We start from the raw sequence: 17,464 nt of genomic DNA, 5'->3' as shown, positions 1-17,464 counted from the left end.
TGTTGCCACACGGAAGAACCTGCACTCGAGGGGCGCTCCTGGCTCCTCCCCACCTTGCTCCTCCTCTGGCTCCTGGGTTGGGGTCCACCTTCCCAGGTTCTGCCCACGCCCAGGCAGTACAGGAGTTCCGGTCCCCTCTCTGCCACTCAGTACGGGGGGTGGGGGGGGGCTGTGCCCGCGTGGGGGCCCGGGGCCGTCCAGCTCCACTCACCCTGCTGACGGGCCTAACTCCGGAGAGGAGAACAGCGAGCTCCCGCGGCTGCAGATCGAGAGCCACACTCTCCAGCCTCCCTTTCGTCGGTAATAAAGCTCCATTTATCCAACTCCTCCTACAGCTGTGTTTCAATTGCTTCGACCCCAGTTTAGTTGATTAGCTTCTTAAAACACCAACGTAAACGAGACAGAGACGTGGGAGGGCATGCCACAGCCCAGGGCCCACACACAGGGGCAGAAAGCCTGGGTTAGGGAAAGGGTGAGTGGCAAGGGAAAAGTTTTCATTTGCAAGAATGCCATCAGTCAGGTCTCATACCTTGAGGGTATAGAGTATTTCCATTAAACTGCCATATTCGGCAGGGCTGTCTTTCTGAAGGTAATTATATTCTTGCCATGGGTTCCTGGCAGAGCTCTTCTTGTCTGTCAAGATGCTATCCTGAAAACCGGTCAGGCTCCGAGGGCTGTAGGACTCAGAGAGATACTTCCCAGCAGTGGACAAAATCCTGTAATGAAAGTGATGACCATTATGCCCCAAGCTATTTGTATGGAATTTTCTTCTTGGAGCATTCAGACTGCTCCTTACTAAATCCCAGGATATCCTCATGAGGCAGATTGATTTAGGGTCCATTTTATAAGGAAATGGAGACACCCTTGATCCTTTAGGAGGGAGCTGGACCTCAGGTACACAATAAACACCAGGTGTTTTTATTTCCTATTTAACACTCTAACAGAATATGCCATCTTCCTAATATAATGCACAGCCTACAGGGCAGCCGTCAATTCACTACAATCTGGGAATACTGTGCACTTTCTATATATGAGCTATATTAGCATCACTCTTTGGAACAGTCAAAGCCAGGGGAGCCACTGGCACCGCAGTCAGAGGCACGAGACACAACAGTGTCCCTGGAGAAGAGTGACAGCAGCTCGCTGCACACCTCTACCCACAGGACTCACACTCTCGCACACGCTGGGCTCGTGTGGTGTTTGTGTTCATCGGCACCGTAAAGTTTACTTCTGAGGTTTAGAGAGATCTACTGAGAGAACCTGCTGATTTCCTGAGAAAGAACAATGCCTGGAGGAGGTTCTATGGGATGATCAACCTCTGGCGCTGCTTGGGAGCAGGATCTCTGTCTCCAACAAGGATGACTTCCCTTGACGGATGCCGAAAATCCTCACTCTGTTTCCTCCTTAGCCCAACCTCACCATTCGGCCTATACGTTTAAATGTGTACAGAATTATACAAACCTATGTAGCCAAAAGACTAGACGCTGTAGTACATCCCAACTGTGCCTAATTCCCCAGTGCCTCCTTTACCACAATTTCTTATAAAAAAGATCACTTTGGACATGGCAGCCTGTAGGCACTCACTTCTTCAAAAACAAATCCCATGAGCTTGTCAAGAAATGCCTGTACTTGCAAACAAATCCTGGGGACAGGACTTTCCTCAGGAACCACTGCTGACACAAGTAGCCACCTGCCTCTGCCACTAAGGTCAAGTTACAGTTTTCCCTGTTGGTTACACCTACCGGTAATTTCGGTTGCATCTCTTCTCTGTGAAACTGTGGCCTGTCCCTGCCGCTGCATTACTTCCAAGTCTTCACTATTTCTTGTCTGGATCATAGTTGCCTTCCCTTCCACACTCCATTTAATCTGTCCTCCTAAGGATTACTGGAATGATCTTTCCAAAAGGCAAATCTGATTTTGTCTTTTTCCCAAAGATCCTTCAGTGCTCCCCAAGATAAAACTAGAAATGCCTAGGCATGGCCCCCAGCGCCCTCCATCGCTGGAGCCCCTGTATCCTTACAAACATTCCCGCTACCATGCCAACCGCCCCCAGACCACACACCATGCTTCACGCCCTTGCGTGTCTTGCTCGCACGCTACCGTGATCTGAAATGCTCTCCCCTCCTTGGTGCACCTGGAAAAATCCTACTCCTTCTTCAAGGACCGGTCCCAGGGGCATCCCCCCAGGCACACAGTCTTCTAACTTCACCAGCCTTCACCTCTCTTACACACTAGATGGTGAGGCCAAACCAGAGAGTGGTCTTCATCTCTGAATTCCCAGCACTTAGCACAGTGCCAGGAACATAGCAGGCGCTCCGTAATTATTCTTTGACTGACAGGTGACCCTGGGTTTGGTGAGCAGGAAGTTGACAGCTGAGCTTTCGTCTCTGCCCTCCGGGAAGTCAGCTCTCCTTCCTGGGGTTACTGCAATATGTGTCTCAGTCTCAGGCTGCCAGGGGCAAGTGGCATCAGTCTGCCATCCAAGCTGAAGAAAAACAGTTATGCTGGGAATGTTTTGAGTATTAAAGATTATAGTTTAAGGGACTTCCCTGGTGGCGCAGTGGGTAGGAGTCCTCCTGCCAATGCAGGGGACACGGGTTCGAGCCCTGGTCCGGGAAGATCCCACATGCCACAGAGCAATTAGGCCCGTGAACTACAACTACTGAGCCTGCGCTCTAGAGCCCGCGAGCCGCAACTGCTGAGCCCGCGTGCCACAACTACTGAAGCCCGCGCACCTAGAGTCCGTGCTCCGCACCAAGAGAAGCCACCACAATGAGAAGCCCGCGCACCGCAATGAAGAGTAGCCCCTGCTCACCACAACTAGAGAAAGCCCGCGTGCAGCAACGAAGACCCAGTGCAGCCAAAAATTAATTAATTAATTAATTTACAAAAAAATTATACTTTAAAATGTCACAATAGTGTGCTCTAGAATAAAAACCAAATCTAATATGGGCTTCCCTGGTGGCGCAGTGGTTGGGGGTCCGCCTGCTGATGCAGGGGACACGGGTTCATGCCCCGGTCTGGGAAGATCCCACATGCTGTGGAGCCGCTGGGCCCGTGAGCCATGGCCGCTGAGCCTGAGCGTCCGGAGCCTGTGCTGCACAGCGGGAGAGGCCGCAGCAGTGAGAGGCCCACGTACCGCAAAAAAAAAAAAAAAAAAAAAAAGAAACATTTTCTCAGGACTTCCCTGGTGGCGCAGTGGTTAAGAATCCGTCTGCCAATGCAGGGGACACGGTTCGATCCCTGGTCCAGGAAGATCCCACGTGCCACAGAGCAACTAAGCCCATGCACCACAACTACTGAGCCTGCGCTCTAGAGCCCGTGAGCCACAACTACTGAGCCCACATGCTGCAACTACTGAAGTACGTGCACCTGGAGCTCGTGCTCCACAAGAGAAGCCACTGCAACGAGAAGCCCGCGCACCACAACAAACAGTAGCCCCCCCTCGCCGCAACTAGAGAAAGCCCGTGCGCAACAACGAAGACCCAACGCAGTCAAAAATAAAGAAAAAAAAAAAAAAGAAACGTTTTCTCATCATTTTAATGGGCTCTAAGCCAGGTCTTGGCGATTATCAGAGGATTATACATAGAGCTTGTCCTCAGAAGCTCAGAGATTAACAGGAGAGTCCATTATGTGCCAGTGCTGTGCTACCTGCTGAGCCAGGAGAAGGCAGTGAGTATGAGCAGAGGAGGGAGGGACTAACATCCCAATTCCATCTCCTTCCTCAACTCATCTCCTTTTCTGGAAAAGTTGCTGCCCACTCCTCAGCCATAGGAACCTAGACATTTATTTTGGATTCCCCAAACCTCACTGTCCCACTGAACTGTGCCACTAAAACCTTGCCCTAGTGAAAATACCTCTGTTCCAAAAATAAGTGGTGGGCACCATAAAAGTATAGAGGAACCACAGCAATCTCCCTGTATGTCACCCAAGTACAAGAGAAATCCCTCGGGTGACACCCAACTCAACCTTGCTTTACTTGCCCCACTAATCACAAAACGATCTCTGTCTGCAAACAGGTGATCTTAAAAGCCCAGTAGCCAATGTCACTCTTGTTACTGAAGTAATCTGCAGTGTTTCGAGCTACTGCCTCTGCCACCCGAGGGGAGTGGTCCTAAATTGCAGTCTGGGTCTGCCAGTGAAACCGACAGGGAGATAAGCTTTATAGGTGGCAGTCACATGCATAGGCTCCCTGATGGGAACACAGATGATAACTGTTACTCTTTTCCCTTCCCAGGCTCAGTGCTTCCAGAATGACGTCATCTCTTAAAAAGGCTCCCTTGGATACACCCAATCTGTTCTCATCTCACACCAAAGCTCGGGCCAGGCTCTCAGCCTCTCTGGGCTGCAAAATGCAGTTAGAGGGGCTCAACCTTTAACTGTCATGCCCCCATTCACCTTCTTAACCAGATCCTTCCTTACCCTTTAGAAGGTAATACTCATCTTCATTAAAAGATTAAGGCAAGTCTATACGTTCTGATATGGAAAGACGTCTGATGTATATGCAGAGAAACCCAAGTCTGAGGACGGACACTCATCTGTGAGGAAGGACAGTGTGGAGGTGATACACACTCGGGATGACTCAGCTGATGTCCAGGTTCAGATCACTGCCTCTTAGATGCATCACCTCAGACACAGCTCTTTCCACAGATAATTCCTTTTACTTAAAAAGTTACTACCGGTGCCAAATTCTATGCCTCAATGTCTCTTCATGTGTAAAAATGGGGGTAAGAATAGTACCTATCTCTTTGGACGCCCCGGGAGGATTGAGGAGTTAATTCATGTAAAGCCTTTCATGGCAGAGCTCAACAAATGCGATGTGGGGGCTTCCCTGGTGGCGCAGTGGTTGAGAGTCCGCCTGCAAATGCAGGGGACATGGGTTCGTGCCCCGGTCCGGGAAGATCCCACATGCCGCGGAGCGGCTGGGCCCGTGAGCCATGGCCACTGAGCCTGCATGTCCGGAGCCTGTGCTCCACAACGGGAGAGGCCACAGCAGTGAGAGGCCCGCGTACTGCAAAAAACAAAATAAAACAAAACAAAAAAAAACAAATGCGATGGGGGCAGGGGGGCTGTTAACATTTCTTCTCAAGAATTTTTGGGGTGAGTAGATTTTCAGTTTTTAATACTTTGTACACTCGTGAACTTTTAATTTTTGAGCTGAGCCCAGGCTGTAATCACCACCGTAATCAAGAAATTAATAAGCTACATGGCTTTCTTTTAAATATATAAATGTCAAATTTTCACCTTTTCTTAGGGGCCCTTCGTGAACCCAGACCTACTCACCCTTCCGCCATAGGCTCCCCTCACCGTGTGCGTGTCTGTGTGCACGCACACACGTGCATATAAACATGAGCATACGTGTGTGTGGGAATGGGGAGGGAGGAAGGGGGCGTTTACCTCATCATTTATATTATTTATACACACTCTGCTGTATGCTTGTGGTGCTCTGGTTTTATTCATTCCAAGAAGTCACATGAGCTCTATGCTGGGCTGTTTGGGAGCTATGAACTGCAACAGCTGCCCATTCCAACCCACCCCCGCACCCCTGGCCCCCGCAAGGCTTTCTCCATAATGAGAACCATGGTAAAAAGTCTTGGGACTTGAAGGCAACCCGTGGGTTCAGAAATGAAAGGAGACAAAGAGTGGCGAGGAGAAGAAATGACCAACTCAGAGCCCGGACCCTGCGGCCGGTCTGACGACCTTCCCCAGCAGCTCAGCCCTACTGCCCACCCAGTCTCGAGGCCTCAGCTTGCTTTTCACTTTGTACCACTGCCAGAAATTCCCTCCTGCAGAGATAACTTTCTGAGTTATCCCAGAAAGAGGTGAAGGGACTGCCGCTAGGCCCTAACACCGCTGTAGGAAACAGACTTCTTCCCCTGAATTCCTGCAGGACAGAGAAAGCAGCTGCACCATGGCAATCAGAAATTCCGCTGAAGAAGTGAGGACATTTGGGAAGCCTGAAGCCCTTGGAGGGAAAAGCAGGTCCGAATGGGGTCACTTCGGGGCAGTGTAAAAGCCCTGGCAGGTATCAGAATGGAGGGCCTGACCCCAGACATCCTCCTTTGACACACACACCGGCTTCCGCAGCACAGAATCCTACTGCAGAACCCAGAAGGCAGGCTGGCCGGATTCATCCCGATTCTGTGGGCTGGCCCAGGGGACCTCGCACCACCTATAACTTTCCATCCCCAATAACTGACTTGCAAACATGCAGCGGGAGCCCTGCCCACTCATAATTTGGAGACAACATGTACTGCTTCCTCATTTAGGCTGAAACTTCCATATCTAACTAAAGTTATGTGCCAAGGAGGTCAGAGCCTTGCTCCTTTTAGGTGCTCAATAAATGCTGAATGGTGACAACACTGACACCTCGTATCCTAGGTACAGAGAGTCCTCAAGCTCTGTGGCTTCAGACGGTGCTGCGCACTCTATCAAGGTTTTCCCCAGCTGAGAGCCCAGGGGCCGGCCCACAGCCCTCTCCTACCTGTTGGCTAGCTGCTGCTCCAAGTCCCCACACTGCCGCAGGAGCTCTCCACAGGTGGCTATTATCCTAAACGAAACAAAAAGCACTTCAAGTATCTGGAATGCCGACATTTACAGGACAAACATTGTTCCATTCATAAAAATTCTAACTATTCACCACTTTTGGTGGTGTGCTGGTTTGTGGGAAAGCAGTTAACCATTTGAGGGCCTACCTGAAACGTTCCATTCATTAGTAATTCATGTAAAAGGGAAATGCTGGTCCCTTCTAATATCCTCCTGTCATGTGTCTCTCTGCTATGAATCACAATTCTATCCAACATGATCTCAAATAATTTTACATTTCCAAAAATACTGAGGTTGCTTTTGGGCTTTGTCCTCAAGAAAATGGGTTGGAGGGAATTCCCTGGAGGTCCCGTGGTTAAGACTCCACGCTTCCACTGCAGGGAGCACGGGTTCGATCCCTGGTCAGGGAACTAGGATCCCACAAGCTGCACAGCGTGGACAAAAAAGAAAAACAAACAAAACAAAACAAACAAACAAATAAAATGGGTTGGAAATTCTTTGTATCTAAAATTTAAAAACCAAAATTCATTAATATTTGTCAGCTGCCTGCTATTTGCCAGGCATAGAAGAGAAAACTGTTTTGATCTTAGAATTGTTTCTCTCTGATCACATGAAAGGCAGATGAAGATTAATCCATTTGTTTCTCAGAGATAAGCCTGAATGATCATTTCTGTATTTAATAATCCTTTAATTTTCAAGTAATTTTATGCTAGGCCTCAAACTCCAGCTACTGAGTCCTTCAACACCAAACTATAATGTCAGGACAAATCCAAGGATTAAAAACATCTTAGGTCTAGTTAACTTTTAACTTTCTCCGAAAGTGTCTATCATCACCAGGATATCTAGGCATTCCATCATAAGAAAGGTTTATGAGAAAGTGAAATATTCCACTCACGCCAGTTACAAGAGAACAACCTTGCGCATAATATTTTCTGGTGTACCAAGCTGCCACAGCTGATAAGGGATATTGGCATCTAGAACATTAAATTTCATCAAAAAAAAAAGTTCAGATCAGAGCCCATGAGGAGACACTCCAAATGGTCCTGGGAGGCCCCGGGTTTACCCTGATTAAAGACAGCTTTTGGAGGGTCTGGATCTGCACTGAGACCCACATGTGCCATGGGCACTCTGCACATACCACCTAGGCCGGGGGTCAGGCAAGAAATGTAAGTGGGGGGAGAGCAGCTTGCCTTTTCAGAACGTATGTCTGCAAAGAATGGTTGTAAGGAAAAGAAATTTCTAGATCGCTTTTTATCTCAGGCTGATAGTACAGTTGTTAGACCTCATAGGAGTGGGAGAACCACAGCACAACAGAGAACATACACCCTAGTCAACCGAGGCTTCGGGTCACAGCCTTGGGACGATGCAGGCCCAGTGCTTCCAGAGCTTCCGTCTTTTGTGTTTTTTTTGGGCCGCCCCGAGCAGCTTTCAGAATCTTAGTGCCCCGCCCAGGGATCAAACCTGTGCCCCCTGCAGTGGAAGCACGGAGTCCTAACCACTGGACTGCCAGGGCATTCCCTCAGGCTGGACACATCAAGGGCCAAACTCCTCAGGCCACTGCCGATCACACTCCCACCAGACCTCAGGGCTTAGGGCAACATGGTGTCTACCTAGTGGCCCACAGGTCACACAGGCTACGCCAGAATCTGTCTGTCAACAACGACTTGGGAGGGTCACCTCAAGGCCTTTCACGGAACTCTTACACGGCTCTTTGCAGGCCAAATAGCATTGACTTACCATTTAGTTCTGTGGCACAGATCCAGAAACAGGATCTAATCAGCTGTGCATTTTCTAAAATAAAAGCTCTAACTTATTTTACGTTTGTAGAAACTATAGGCTAAGGGGAAAAAAAAAATCTCAAACCAAACATAAGAAAACTTAAGTCACCAAAGGAGATGAGTTCATAAAGAACTTTTAAAAATATTTTAAGAGCAAGAGGGGTCTTTTTGGTGTTTGTTTGGTTTGCCTTGTTTTTTTTGTTTATTGGCTTGTTTTCAGAGTCTAGAGTATTTGCTTTAAAAAGGGGGGGGCAGTGAAAGAGAGAAAAAAGAACGCCTTACACACACATTTATCATTTTTATATACTATATTATGCATGTTTACCCCCACTTTACCTAATGGAATTCTGAAAAGCCGCCCAATCTTCTTGAAAAAGGGAGTTGAGAGGAATATCATCCAGCCTATACTTCTTTCGTATTGAGTAGAGAGTACTGGTGAAATCAGACACATACCTATGGGGACAGAAAAAAATGACAGTGGTATCATCAAAAACTCCTCAGACCTAGAGACACCTGGAATTATACAGCTTGGGACAAACTGCTAATGACCTTGAGAGCACCTTCAGAGGCTATCCTACCAAGGGTTGTCACTACTTATAAAGCTCTGACCACAAAAAGGTCTCCTCTATGTGGCAAGACTGTCTTTCTCACCTGGCAGAGCGGCTTTAAGAGATGCTCAAGATGAGGGGGGAAGGGGATGGCCACTAAGACCAAGACTCTGACCAACCAGGTGAGAGATGATGCTGGTTAATTACTCCCTCATCCTAACAGGGGCATTTTTTGGAAGCTGATTCAAAGAACTGTTTTAAAACGTCATGGTCCCACTATAATACCCAACTGTCACCTAGGATACCATAAGGCAGTTCACTGATATCCAGGGTACTTCTATACCACTCAAATCCTTGAATTTAGATTAAACAGCCAAGCTCCATGGCAGGCAAGAGCCCGACTTTAATGGTACAGGAGCATGAAACTGGATTCAAAACTGAAAACCCTCCCTCCTCACAGACTGCTGTCTGCTCCCACCTATACCACATACTTTCCTTCATAGCACTTAACACAAGTATAATTAAATAGCTTATTTAATGTATGTGTTTAACGTTTATTGCTGTCATCAGACTAGAAGCTCTGGGAGAATAGGGACTATCCATTTGTAGGTCATAATCATATCCCCAGGAATTAACACAGACCTGGGCATAAAGGAAACATCCAGAAATAGGTCCTGAGTCAATGACAGACCTGCACTGCAAGTACCTAGCTGTCTTTGGGCCTCAGTTCCCTCATCTTTAAAATGGACTTAATGATGACTTCTGTACTGCCCCACAGAGTTGTCATGATGATAAAATAAAATGAAATGAATGAAATAGTAGGCACAAAAGCTCCCTGAAAAGTATAAAATGAAAGCTGATGTGCAGTGGTATCGTTTTTATGTATAGTACTCCTTGGGCAGCCATGAGGGACTGATTTCAGGATTGTCCCCCTCCTCCCCCAAAGATACCAAAATCCATGGATGCTCAAGTTTTTAATATAAAATGGCATAGTATTTGCATAGAACCTAGGCACATTTTCCCGTATACTTTAATAGATCATCTCTAGATTACTTACAATACCTAACACAACATAAATGTTATGTAAATAATTGTAAATACAATGTAAATGCTACATAAAGAGTTGCCAGCATGCAGCAAATTCACGTTTTGCTTTTTGGTACTTTCTGGAAATTTTTTTTCTGAATATTTTTGATCCACAGTTGGTTGAACCCGCAGATAAGGAACGCTGGATACACAGGGCCAGCTGTATAGTTCTTGGAACATGAACACATAAGTCCTTGGGAGGGTGTGGTAAGGAGGACAGGGGTGGATGGTCATGTGCTCTGGAAGCCAATAGGCTCCCTAAAACCCACGACACCTGCATACATCACAAGAAGTCTCGCCTCTCTCCCTTCCCAAACCACGAGCTCTAGTGAGGACAGTGGGCTGTGATGACCCAGGGCACGGCTCTGAAGAGTAAGTCTGTGTGGTGGAGAGAAAGGCCGCTCAGAGAAGCAAGTGGAAGGAACTGCTGCAGACCTCCAGTGAGGGACAAACGCCACTGCTGCTCCCTTCACACAGGGCCGAAAAGCTACAAAACCAAAATGCCACAGACAGCACCTTCCCTTTGGACCCAGAGAGGTGACAGCTTTCCTTGGGAGAGGGGGAGGGCCCTCAGGACACACTGACAGGGAGCTGTTGAAGAACGTTTTAATTGTGCTTTAGCTGAAGGACGTTAAACAAGAAGAACACTCCGTCCAACAAGACATGAGCTCCACAGAACCTCCCGACAGAGTCCCCGGAACAGTGAGCAGCCGCTGAGCATTGAGGCGGGGCCAGGGGGAGACGGGGGGTGACTGTTTAGCCATAGCGGGGCTCGCACGTGATGTGTGTATCACGTCACATTTTTATGGCATTTGTACCAAAACCTTCTGATTCTCTCACAATACACGTTTCCAAGTGTCTCTACCATGTAAGAGCTGCTGCATTAGGTGCTTTAATTATATGCTTTCACTCAATATTCACAACCACCATGGAAAGGAGATATTATCACCATCAGTTTACCCAAATAAAAGATACCAAGACTCAGAAAGGCACACTAACCCACCCAAGGTCCCCGCTAGTAAGTGCCTGAGACAGGATCTGAGCCCAGGTGGCTACAACTCCAGGGCCCAGGCTCCCGTCACAGCTGTAACACCCCTCACCCTGCAACACCCCATCAGCAGCTATATCCTACAGCTTCAGCAGAGTGCAAGTTAGGCCAATCTCCTCCTGCTCTGCCTGCGTCCTCCATCCTCCCTATCCCTGCCTTCCTGAACACCATCCCCACACCCTCCCCACTCCTGAACAAGGTCCCACTTGAACCCTGGGCAAGTTAGCATCATCCTCATTTCCCTAATTTTATAAACAGGTTTTTGGTAGCTTCAAAACCTTCCCTTCTAGAGCAGGTGACCTGTTTTCATCATACGTCCTTTTGTACATTTTGAATTTTTAATATGGATTTGTATTACTTTTTTTTTTTTTTTTTTTTGCGGTACACAGGCCTCTCACTGTTGTGGCCTCTCCTGTTGCGGAGCACAGGCCCCGGACGCGCAGGCCCAGCCGTCATGGCTCACGGGCCCAGCCGCTCCGCAGCATGAGGGATCTTCCCGGACCGGGGCACGAACCCGTGTCCCCTGCATCGGCAGGTGGACTCCCAACCACTGCGCCACCAGAGAAGCCCCTGTATTACTTTTTAAAATGAAGTAATTGAAGTAACCAACAGAAGAACTAAAAGTGAAAATATCACCAACAAGAGGAGGAGGAGAGGGGATAAGAGACAGCACCAGCCTCAAGGAGGCTCAGTTCCTCACCTTTCAGAGTTGCGTCAAGACATAATAGTTAAAGGTAATAAACAAAAAAATCTTTAAAGTCTGGAGAGAAGAATGAGAAGACTCAAAGCAAAATGTTTAAAACTTGTGACTCCTGAGGACTGCCTAAGGATGCGCAGGAAAGAAGGAAGACTTTCACCTTTTTACACCTTTTCATATTTAAATATATATGTATTTCTAGAAGCATTACTTTTTAAATTTTATAATAAAATTTTTAGATCTCAAAAAAAATTATTTTATCCACAAGATCCCAGCTGGTGGCAGAGAGAGAAAGAGATAAATTTTATTTCATTAAACTTGTTGCTGATGGGCTTCCCTGGTGCACAGTGGTTGAGAGTCCGCCTGCCGATGCAGGGGACACGGGTTCATGCCCCAGTCCGGGGGGGATCCCACATGCCGCGGAGTGACTAGGCCTGTGAGCCATGGCCGCTGAGCCTGTGCGTCCGGAGCCTGTGCTCTGCCACGGGAGAGGCCACAACAGTGAGAGGCCCGCGTACCGGAAAAAAAAAAAAAAACTTTTTGCTGATGTTTCTCTTCCTGAGGGACATGTCTGGGCTCACCTGGCTCCCCCTGTCTTATGCAGGGGACATGATCTCGCAGCCTTCAGTGCCTTCCTGTGAGCCATCCTGGAAGGTGCAGACTGCCCATGGCAGTGACCAACAGTACTGGGTCCAAGGACCCTCAGAGCTCACAGGGGCATGCTCAGCATTTCTGGAATGACAAGAGCTCCCTAAACTTACAGCAGCAAAAGAGCATTCAGTTCAGTGTGAGGAATTTCTTGAGACTCGTGGCAACTTCACTCTAGAACAAGATTTCTTGGAGAGCCTAAGAATGTATTTGTCTATAAGCTAGAGACTAAAGCATCTAACCTCCTGAGGGCCCTTACATCTCAATTACACAGGTCAGAGAATCCAGCCTTATATTGATTTCTTTTTCTTTTTTCTAAGTAAACTTAACTTTGGTTTCCCCTTCTTTCTTTCTTTCAACAGCTCTATTGCGATTTAATTCACATACCACACAATTCAAAGGTTTTTAGGGTAGTCACAAAAACCAGTTGTGCAACCATCACCACAATCAACTTAGGAACAATTTTCATCATCCCGAAAAGAAACCCCATAACTTTTAGCAGTCATCCCTCATCTCCTCCAAATACTCCCCTCTCTCCAGCCCTAGGCAGCCATTCATCTATTTTCTGTCTCTACAGATTTGCCTGTTCTGGACATTTCATATAGATGGAATCATATAACGTGTGGTCTTTTGTAACTGGCTTCTTTCACTTAGCATGATTTTATATATTTTTTATTTTATATTTTTAATTACATTTTAAATATAAATTAATTTATATTTTTAATTTTTTAAAAAATCAGAAAATAACAAATAAAGCTAAATCCCCTATGACCACCACCTTAGTCCCTCCCCATCTCCCCAAAGACAACCAGTGTTTTGAGTTTGTTGCCTAACCTTCCACATCAGGGCTCAGCAAACTTTTTCTGTTAAGGTCCAGGTATTTTAGGTTTTGAGAGTCACAAGGTCTCTGTCCTGACTACTCAACTCTAACTTTACAGTGAGGATTTACAGGCCATAGTTAAGTGAATGGGCATGGTGGCGTTCCAATATAGCTTTTACAAAAACTTGTACAAAAACAGACTTGGCTCATGAGCTAGAGTTTGCTGACCCCTGTGCTATAGGAATATATAATGCATTTTAAAGTGACAAAAAAAGATCTAGAACAGGAATTGGCACTCCTGGTTTTCTGTAAATAAAGTTTTAGTGGAACAGATCCACTCATGTATGTGTTGTCTCTGGCTGCTTTTCTACTACTAGGGCAGTGCACTACAAAAGTCTCTGTTGGCTGTAAGGCCCTCAAAGCCTAAAATACATACCATCTGGCCCTTGGCAGAAAAAATTTGCCGAACCCTGCTACAGAAAATATACTCTATTTTTTGTATATCCTTTTCACACACTGTATGAGACTCTATATAGTATTCTGCAACCTTTTATTCACTCAGCAGTATGTTTTGAGATCTATCCATGTTGTTATGTGTAGATCTAATTAACACCTTAACTGCCACATAGGGAACTCCCCTCATATGAATATACCGTATCTTATTTGGCCATTTCCAAATGGATGACATTCACGTTGCTTCAGATGCTCCACCATTACAAACGTGCCACAGTGTTCTTAACATCCTTAAGAACACCCCCTTGGGCTCAGGTGCAAGTGCCTCTCCCGGGTTCATGGCAGGAATACAGGACACACACATTTTTAATTGGGAGAGACATCATTCTCCAATCAGGCTGGCCCTGATCCCACTCCCCCCAGCCTTACTTGGCAAAGAGGGATTTCAGGGCTGTCAGCAGGCCGCAGGTCCCCAGGCCGTTCGTAAATGTGATGCATCTGTCAATGGCTGCAGAAGCAAGGCCAGAGAGCTTGTTCACAGAGTGGCTCAGCTCCTGCACACAGTCAATGACTTCCCCACGCTCCTGGTCAGCAAACAGAGATAAAAAAAGCTGCCTCAGACTGAAGAACAAACGAATAGACAACATGAAGATGGGGAGAGCTCCAAACCTCCTCATTCATGGTAAATCACTTAATAGGTGCAACAGAAATGCAGTCCCAAACTGTGACAGCTCTTTAAGAGCCCGACCTAGGGAAGAACAGTCTAAGTGGTCAGTGAGATCACAGAAATAAACTCCTGGCTAAAAAGCATGATCAAATCCTTATATTCATCTTTACATTTTTCACCTCTTTCCTCTTTTTCTGTCATTTAAGATGGCATCTCTCCCTCTGGCTCTCAAGCTAGGATTTGAATTCTCCATACCACACGCTCCAAAAGAATGCAGTGAAAGGAAAATGCTTCCTTCAGAGGCAAGAACATAACTGAGCGGAACAGACTTTCTAGGTACGTCCTTAGAAAACGGAAAAGCAGCGGGAGGCGGCAGGTTTTAACTACTGTATGATCTATTCTTAAATGTCAACTCACATCATGCTAGGCAACCTTAACATTTACAATGGAAATTCCCCTCTGGTGCCCACCTGGTGAACCTGGCCCTAGAGTACTGTCCACGAATACTCAGCTCCTGTGTCCATTTGCATATGCTGCCTTAAACAAAAGACTGTGTGATAATGACTGAATCAGGGGGATAATCAACTTACTCTCAAGAAGATTTAAGCCTCTAAGTTTTGCTAGAGGATTTTAAATAAAAAACTGGTAGCATATCTGTGGTCTCATTTTACATTTGGATTACAAGAGCCCAGGAAGCACTGAGAGCCCAGTGTTTGCATACCAGTTCCCACTCTTTGCATTCCTAATGCCACCTCACACCTTCTCTGACACATCCCACCCACCCCCAACCCTAGGAGTCTGGCAAATAGAATGATTCCCGAATGGCCACTGCCGGTATTATGCCATTACCAGAGGCACCGCGCTGATCTGGAGGAGGAGGTTCTTCTCTTCCATGTCACCGTACTTCAGCTGGTAGGGTCTGTACGGACCATACACAGCATCCACCAGCTCCACGACTTTCACCAGGGTTTGCTCATCTTCAGGGAATCAGAAATTAAATGCAATAATGAACAAAGAATTGGAAATCAATTGCTGAAAAACAACAGGTGCAAGGACCTCCACTGGAACTTTTCCTATTTCATCTTAGGGATGACTACTTTCTGTTCATCTGCTTTTACCATTCATGGAAGCTGAAGCAATCATGTCAGCAAATCTTCTGATACACTTGAGCTTTGTGCATTATGTGCCTAAGGCACTATTAAAGACCAATCCCCTTAATCCTACAACCCATCACAGTCAAGAACCTCTTCAAATGATAACCCTCCTCAGGGTCAAGTTCAAGAATTGCTACAGAGAAAAGGCTCTGCAGAAAGAACATTTTCCATCTGGAGCCCATACACTAGGCATTCCCAAAATTCCTATATTCAACTACATAAAAATTTTAATGTGCATATTCTATGGCACAGCAATTCAACTTCTAAGAATTATCTCTTCAGTTGGAATCCAAAAGCTTTTCCATAGCCTACAAAGTTCTGCATCGTTTGACCTCAGGGGGTGAAAGGGGGTGGTAGTTAAGGGTGAAGGCTCTTCTATTGAAGCTCTACTGCTTCCTAGTTAGGTGACTCTGTGCATATGACTTAACTTTTCAGTGTCTGTTTCCTCAACTATAAAATGAAATTAATAATGGCATCAATTTTATAAGGCTTAACTGGAGATTATATAAAATAGTATGTGTCGGGCTTCCCTGGTGGCGCAGTGGTTGAGAGTCTGCCTGCCGATGCAGGGGACATGGGTTCGTGCCCCGGTCCGGGAAGATCCCACATGCCACGGAGCGGCTGGGCCCGTGAGCCATGACCGCTGAGCCTGGGCGTCCGGAGCCTGTGCTCCGCAACGGGAGAGGCCACAACAGTGAGAGGCCCGCGTACCGCAAAAAAAAAACAAAAAAAACCAAAATAGTATGTGTCTAGCATGTATAAGCACTTAATAAAGGCCAGCTACTTTTATGTTTACTTCTATAGACTCAGCCTCCTTCACAATTCCCCTAGCCTCTAGCCTTCCCTCAGCTCCTCAGAAGCTCCCCTCTGGCCACCTGCTACTACTTCTGTCTGAAACGACCTTGTTCTTCCCTATCCCTCTTCAACTGGTTAACGCCTATTCTTCCTTCAGTACTCACTAAACTCAAGTCTGCTAGTCTCAATCATCTTTATTTGCTTAAAACCATTTTGCTTTTCTCCTAGAACCATTTTGCTATTCTTCAAAGGACTCATCTCACTTTGTAATTATACACTCATTAGTGTGATTATTTGGTTATTTCCCACTGGGACATATATTGTATGAGAGCAGGGACTGTGTCTGGTTTTGCTTAGCATAGCATCCTCAGCATCTAGCACTCTAGAACTAGTCCATTTGTAGTTGAATAAATAAACTAAATACATTTTGACCTATCCATAATAGGGTCATGAAAAATAACTGTATGTGTATATAACACACACACACACCACATGCACACACACACACACACTCACACACTGCTGATGAGAACCAGAATTTTCACTGTAGGAGAAAAGAGATGCAACTGAGAACAGCAAGAGGTAAAAATCTATTGGTGTTGCATTTGATTTGGAAGTATCAGTATAAACTGGTAATTTTAAAAACTATGCATTTCCTAGTTCTGTCCACAAAGGGCATAGGAAGTAATAATAGTCCAGCAACAATAAGCATCCCTGGTGCCAGATCTTGGTTTCTAAATACCATTTCCCATTAGAAGAAACCAAGCTCCTCGAGAATATGGCTGATTCCCGGTCTGAGGCAGAGAAAGTACAAAGTGTTCCTGGAACAGTGTGTGCCAAAAAACAATAAAGCACTCAAAGGCTGATAGGGACGTGTCAAAATGATACAGGAGCCAGCCTGAAGGGGCAACCACTGACCAAATTTGAAATAATTCGAGCATCAAAATGAATAATGAAAATAATGGATCATAATACAATGAATAAAAAAAGAATCCAATGAGTTCATAGTGGTATCAAAGAGAAAGAAAAATCTCCTCTTCACAAAAGTATGCCGGCAAGGGACTTCTCTGGTAGCGCAGTGGTTAAGAATCTGCCTGCCAATGTAGGGGACACAGGTTCGAGCCCTGGTCTGGGAAGATCCCACATGCAGTGGAGCAACTAAGCCCGTGTGCCACAACTACTGAGTCCATGTGCCACAACTACTGAAGCCTGTGCTCCTAGAGC

At 46.3% G+C, this 17,464-nt stretch overlaps 1 protein-coding gene across 2 annotated transcripts in view; it reads right to left on the bottom strand.

The window, feature by feature from the left end:
• COG7 (component of oligomeric golgi complex 7) overlaps nt 1-17,464 on the bottom strand; it is an 85,235-nt gene that overhangs the window by 30,503 nt on the left and 37,268 nt on the right. For both annotated transcript variants that reach the window (XM_082670532.1, XM_082670533.1), the window contains 5 exons: nt 15,141-15,268; nt 14,054-14,208; nt 8,661-8,777; nt 6,485-6,550; nt 530-716 (listed from right to left, as the gene is read on the bottom strand). In XM_082670532.1, coding sequence (XP_082526658.1) covers nt 530-716; nt 6,485-6,550; nt 8,661-8,777; nt 14,054-14,208; nt 15,141-15,268 — 653 coding nt within the window. The remainder of the gene's footprint in view (nt 1-529; nt 717-6,484; nt 6,551-8,660; nt 8,778-14,053; nt 14,209-15,140; nt 15,269-17,464) is intronic.

The sequence above is a fragment of the Grampus griseus genome, assembly GCF_964374135.1.
Source record: "Grampus griseus genome assembly, chromosome: 14".
NCBI classification, from domain to species: domain Eukaryota; kingdom Metazoa; phylum Chordata; class Mammalia; order Artiodactyla; family Delphinidae; genus Grampus; species Grampus griseus.
The sequence above is the reverse complement of the archived record's forward strand: the minus strand, read 5'-3'. Positions and strand labels throughout refer to the sequence as shown.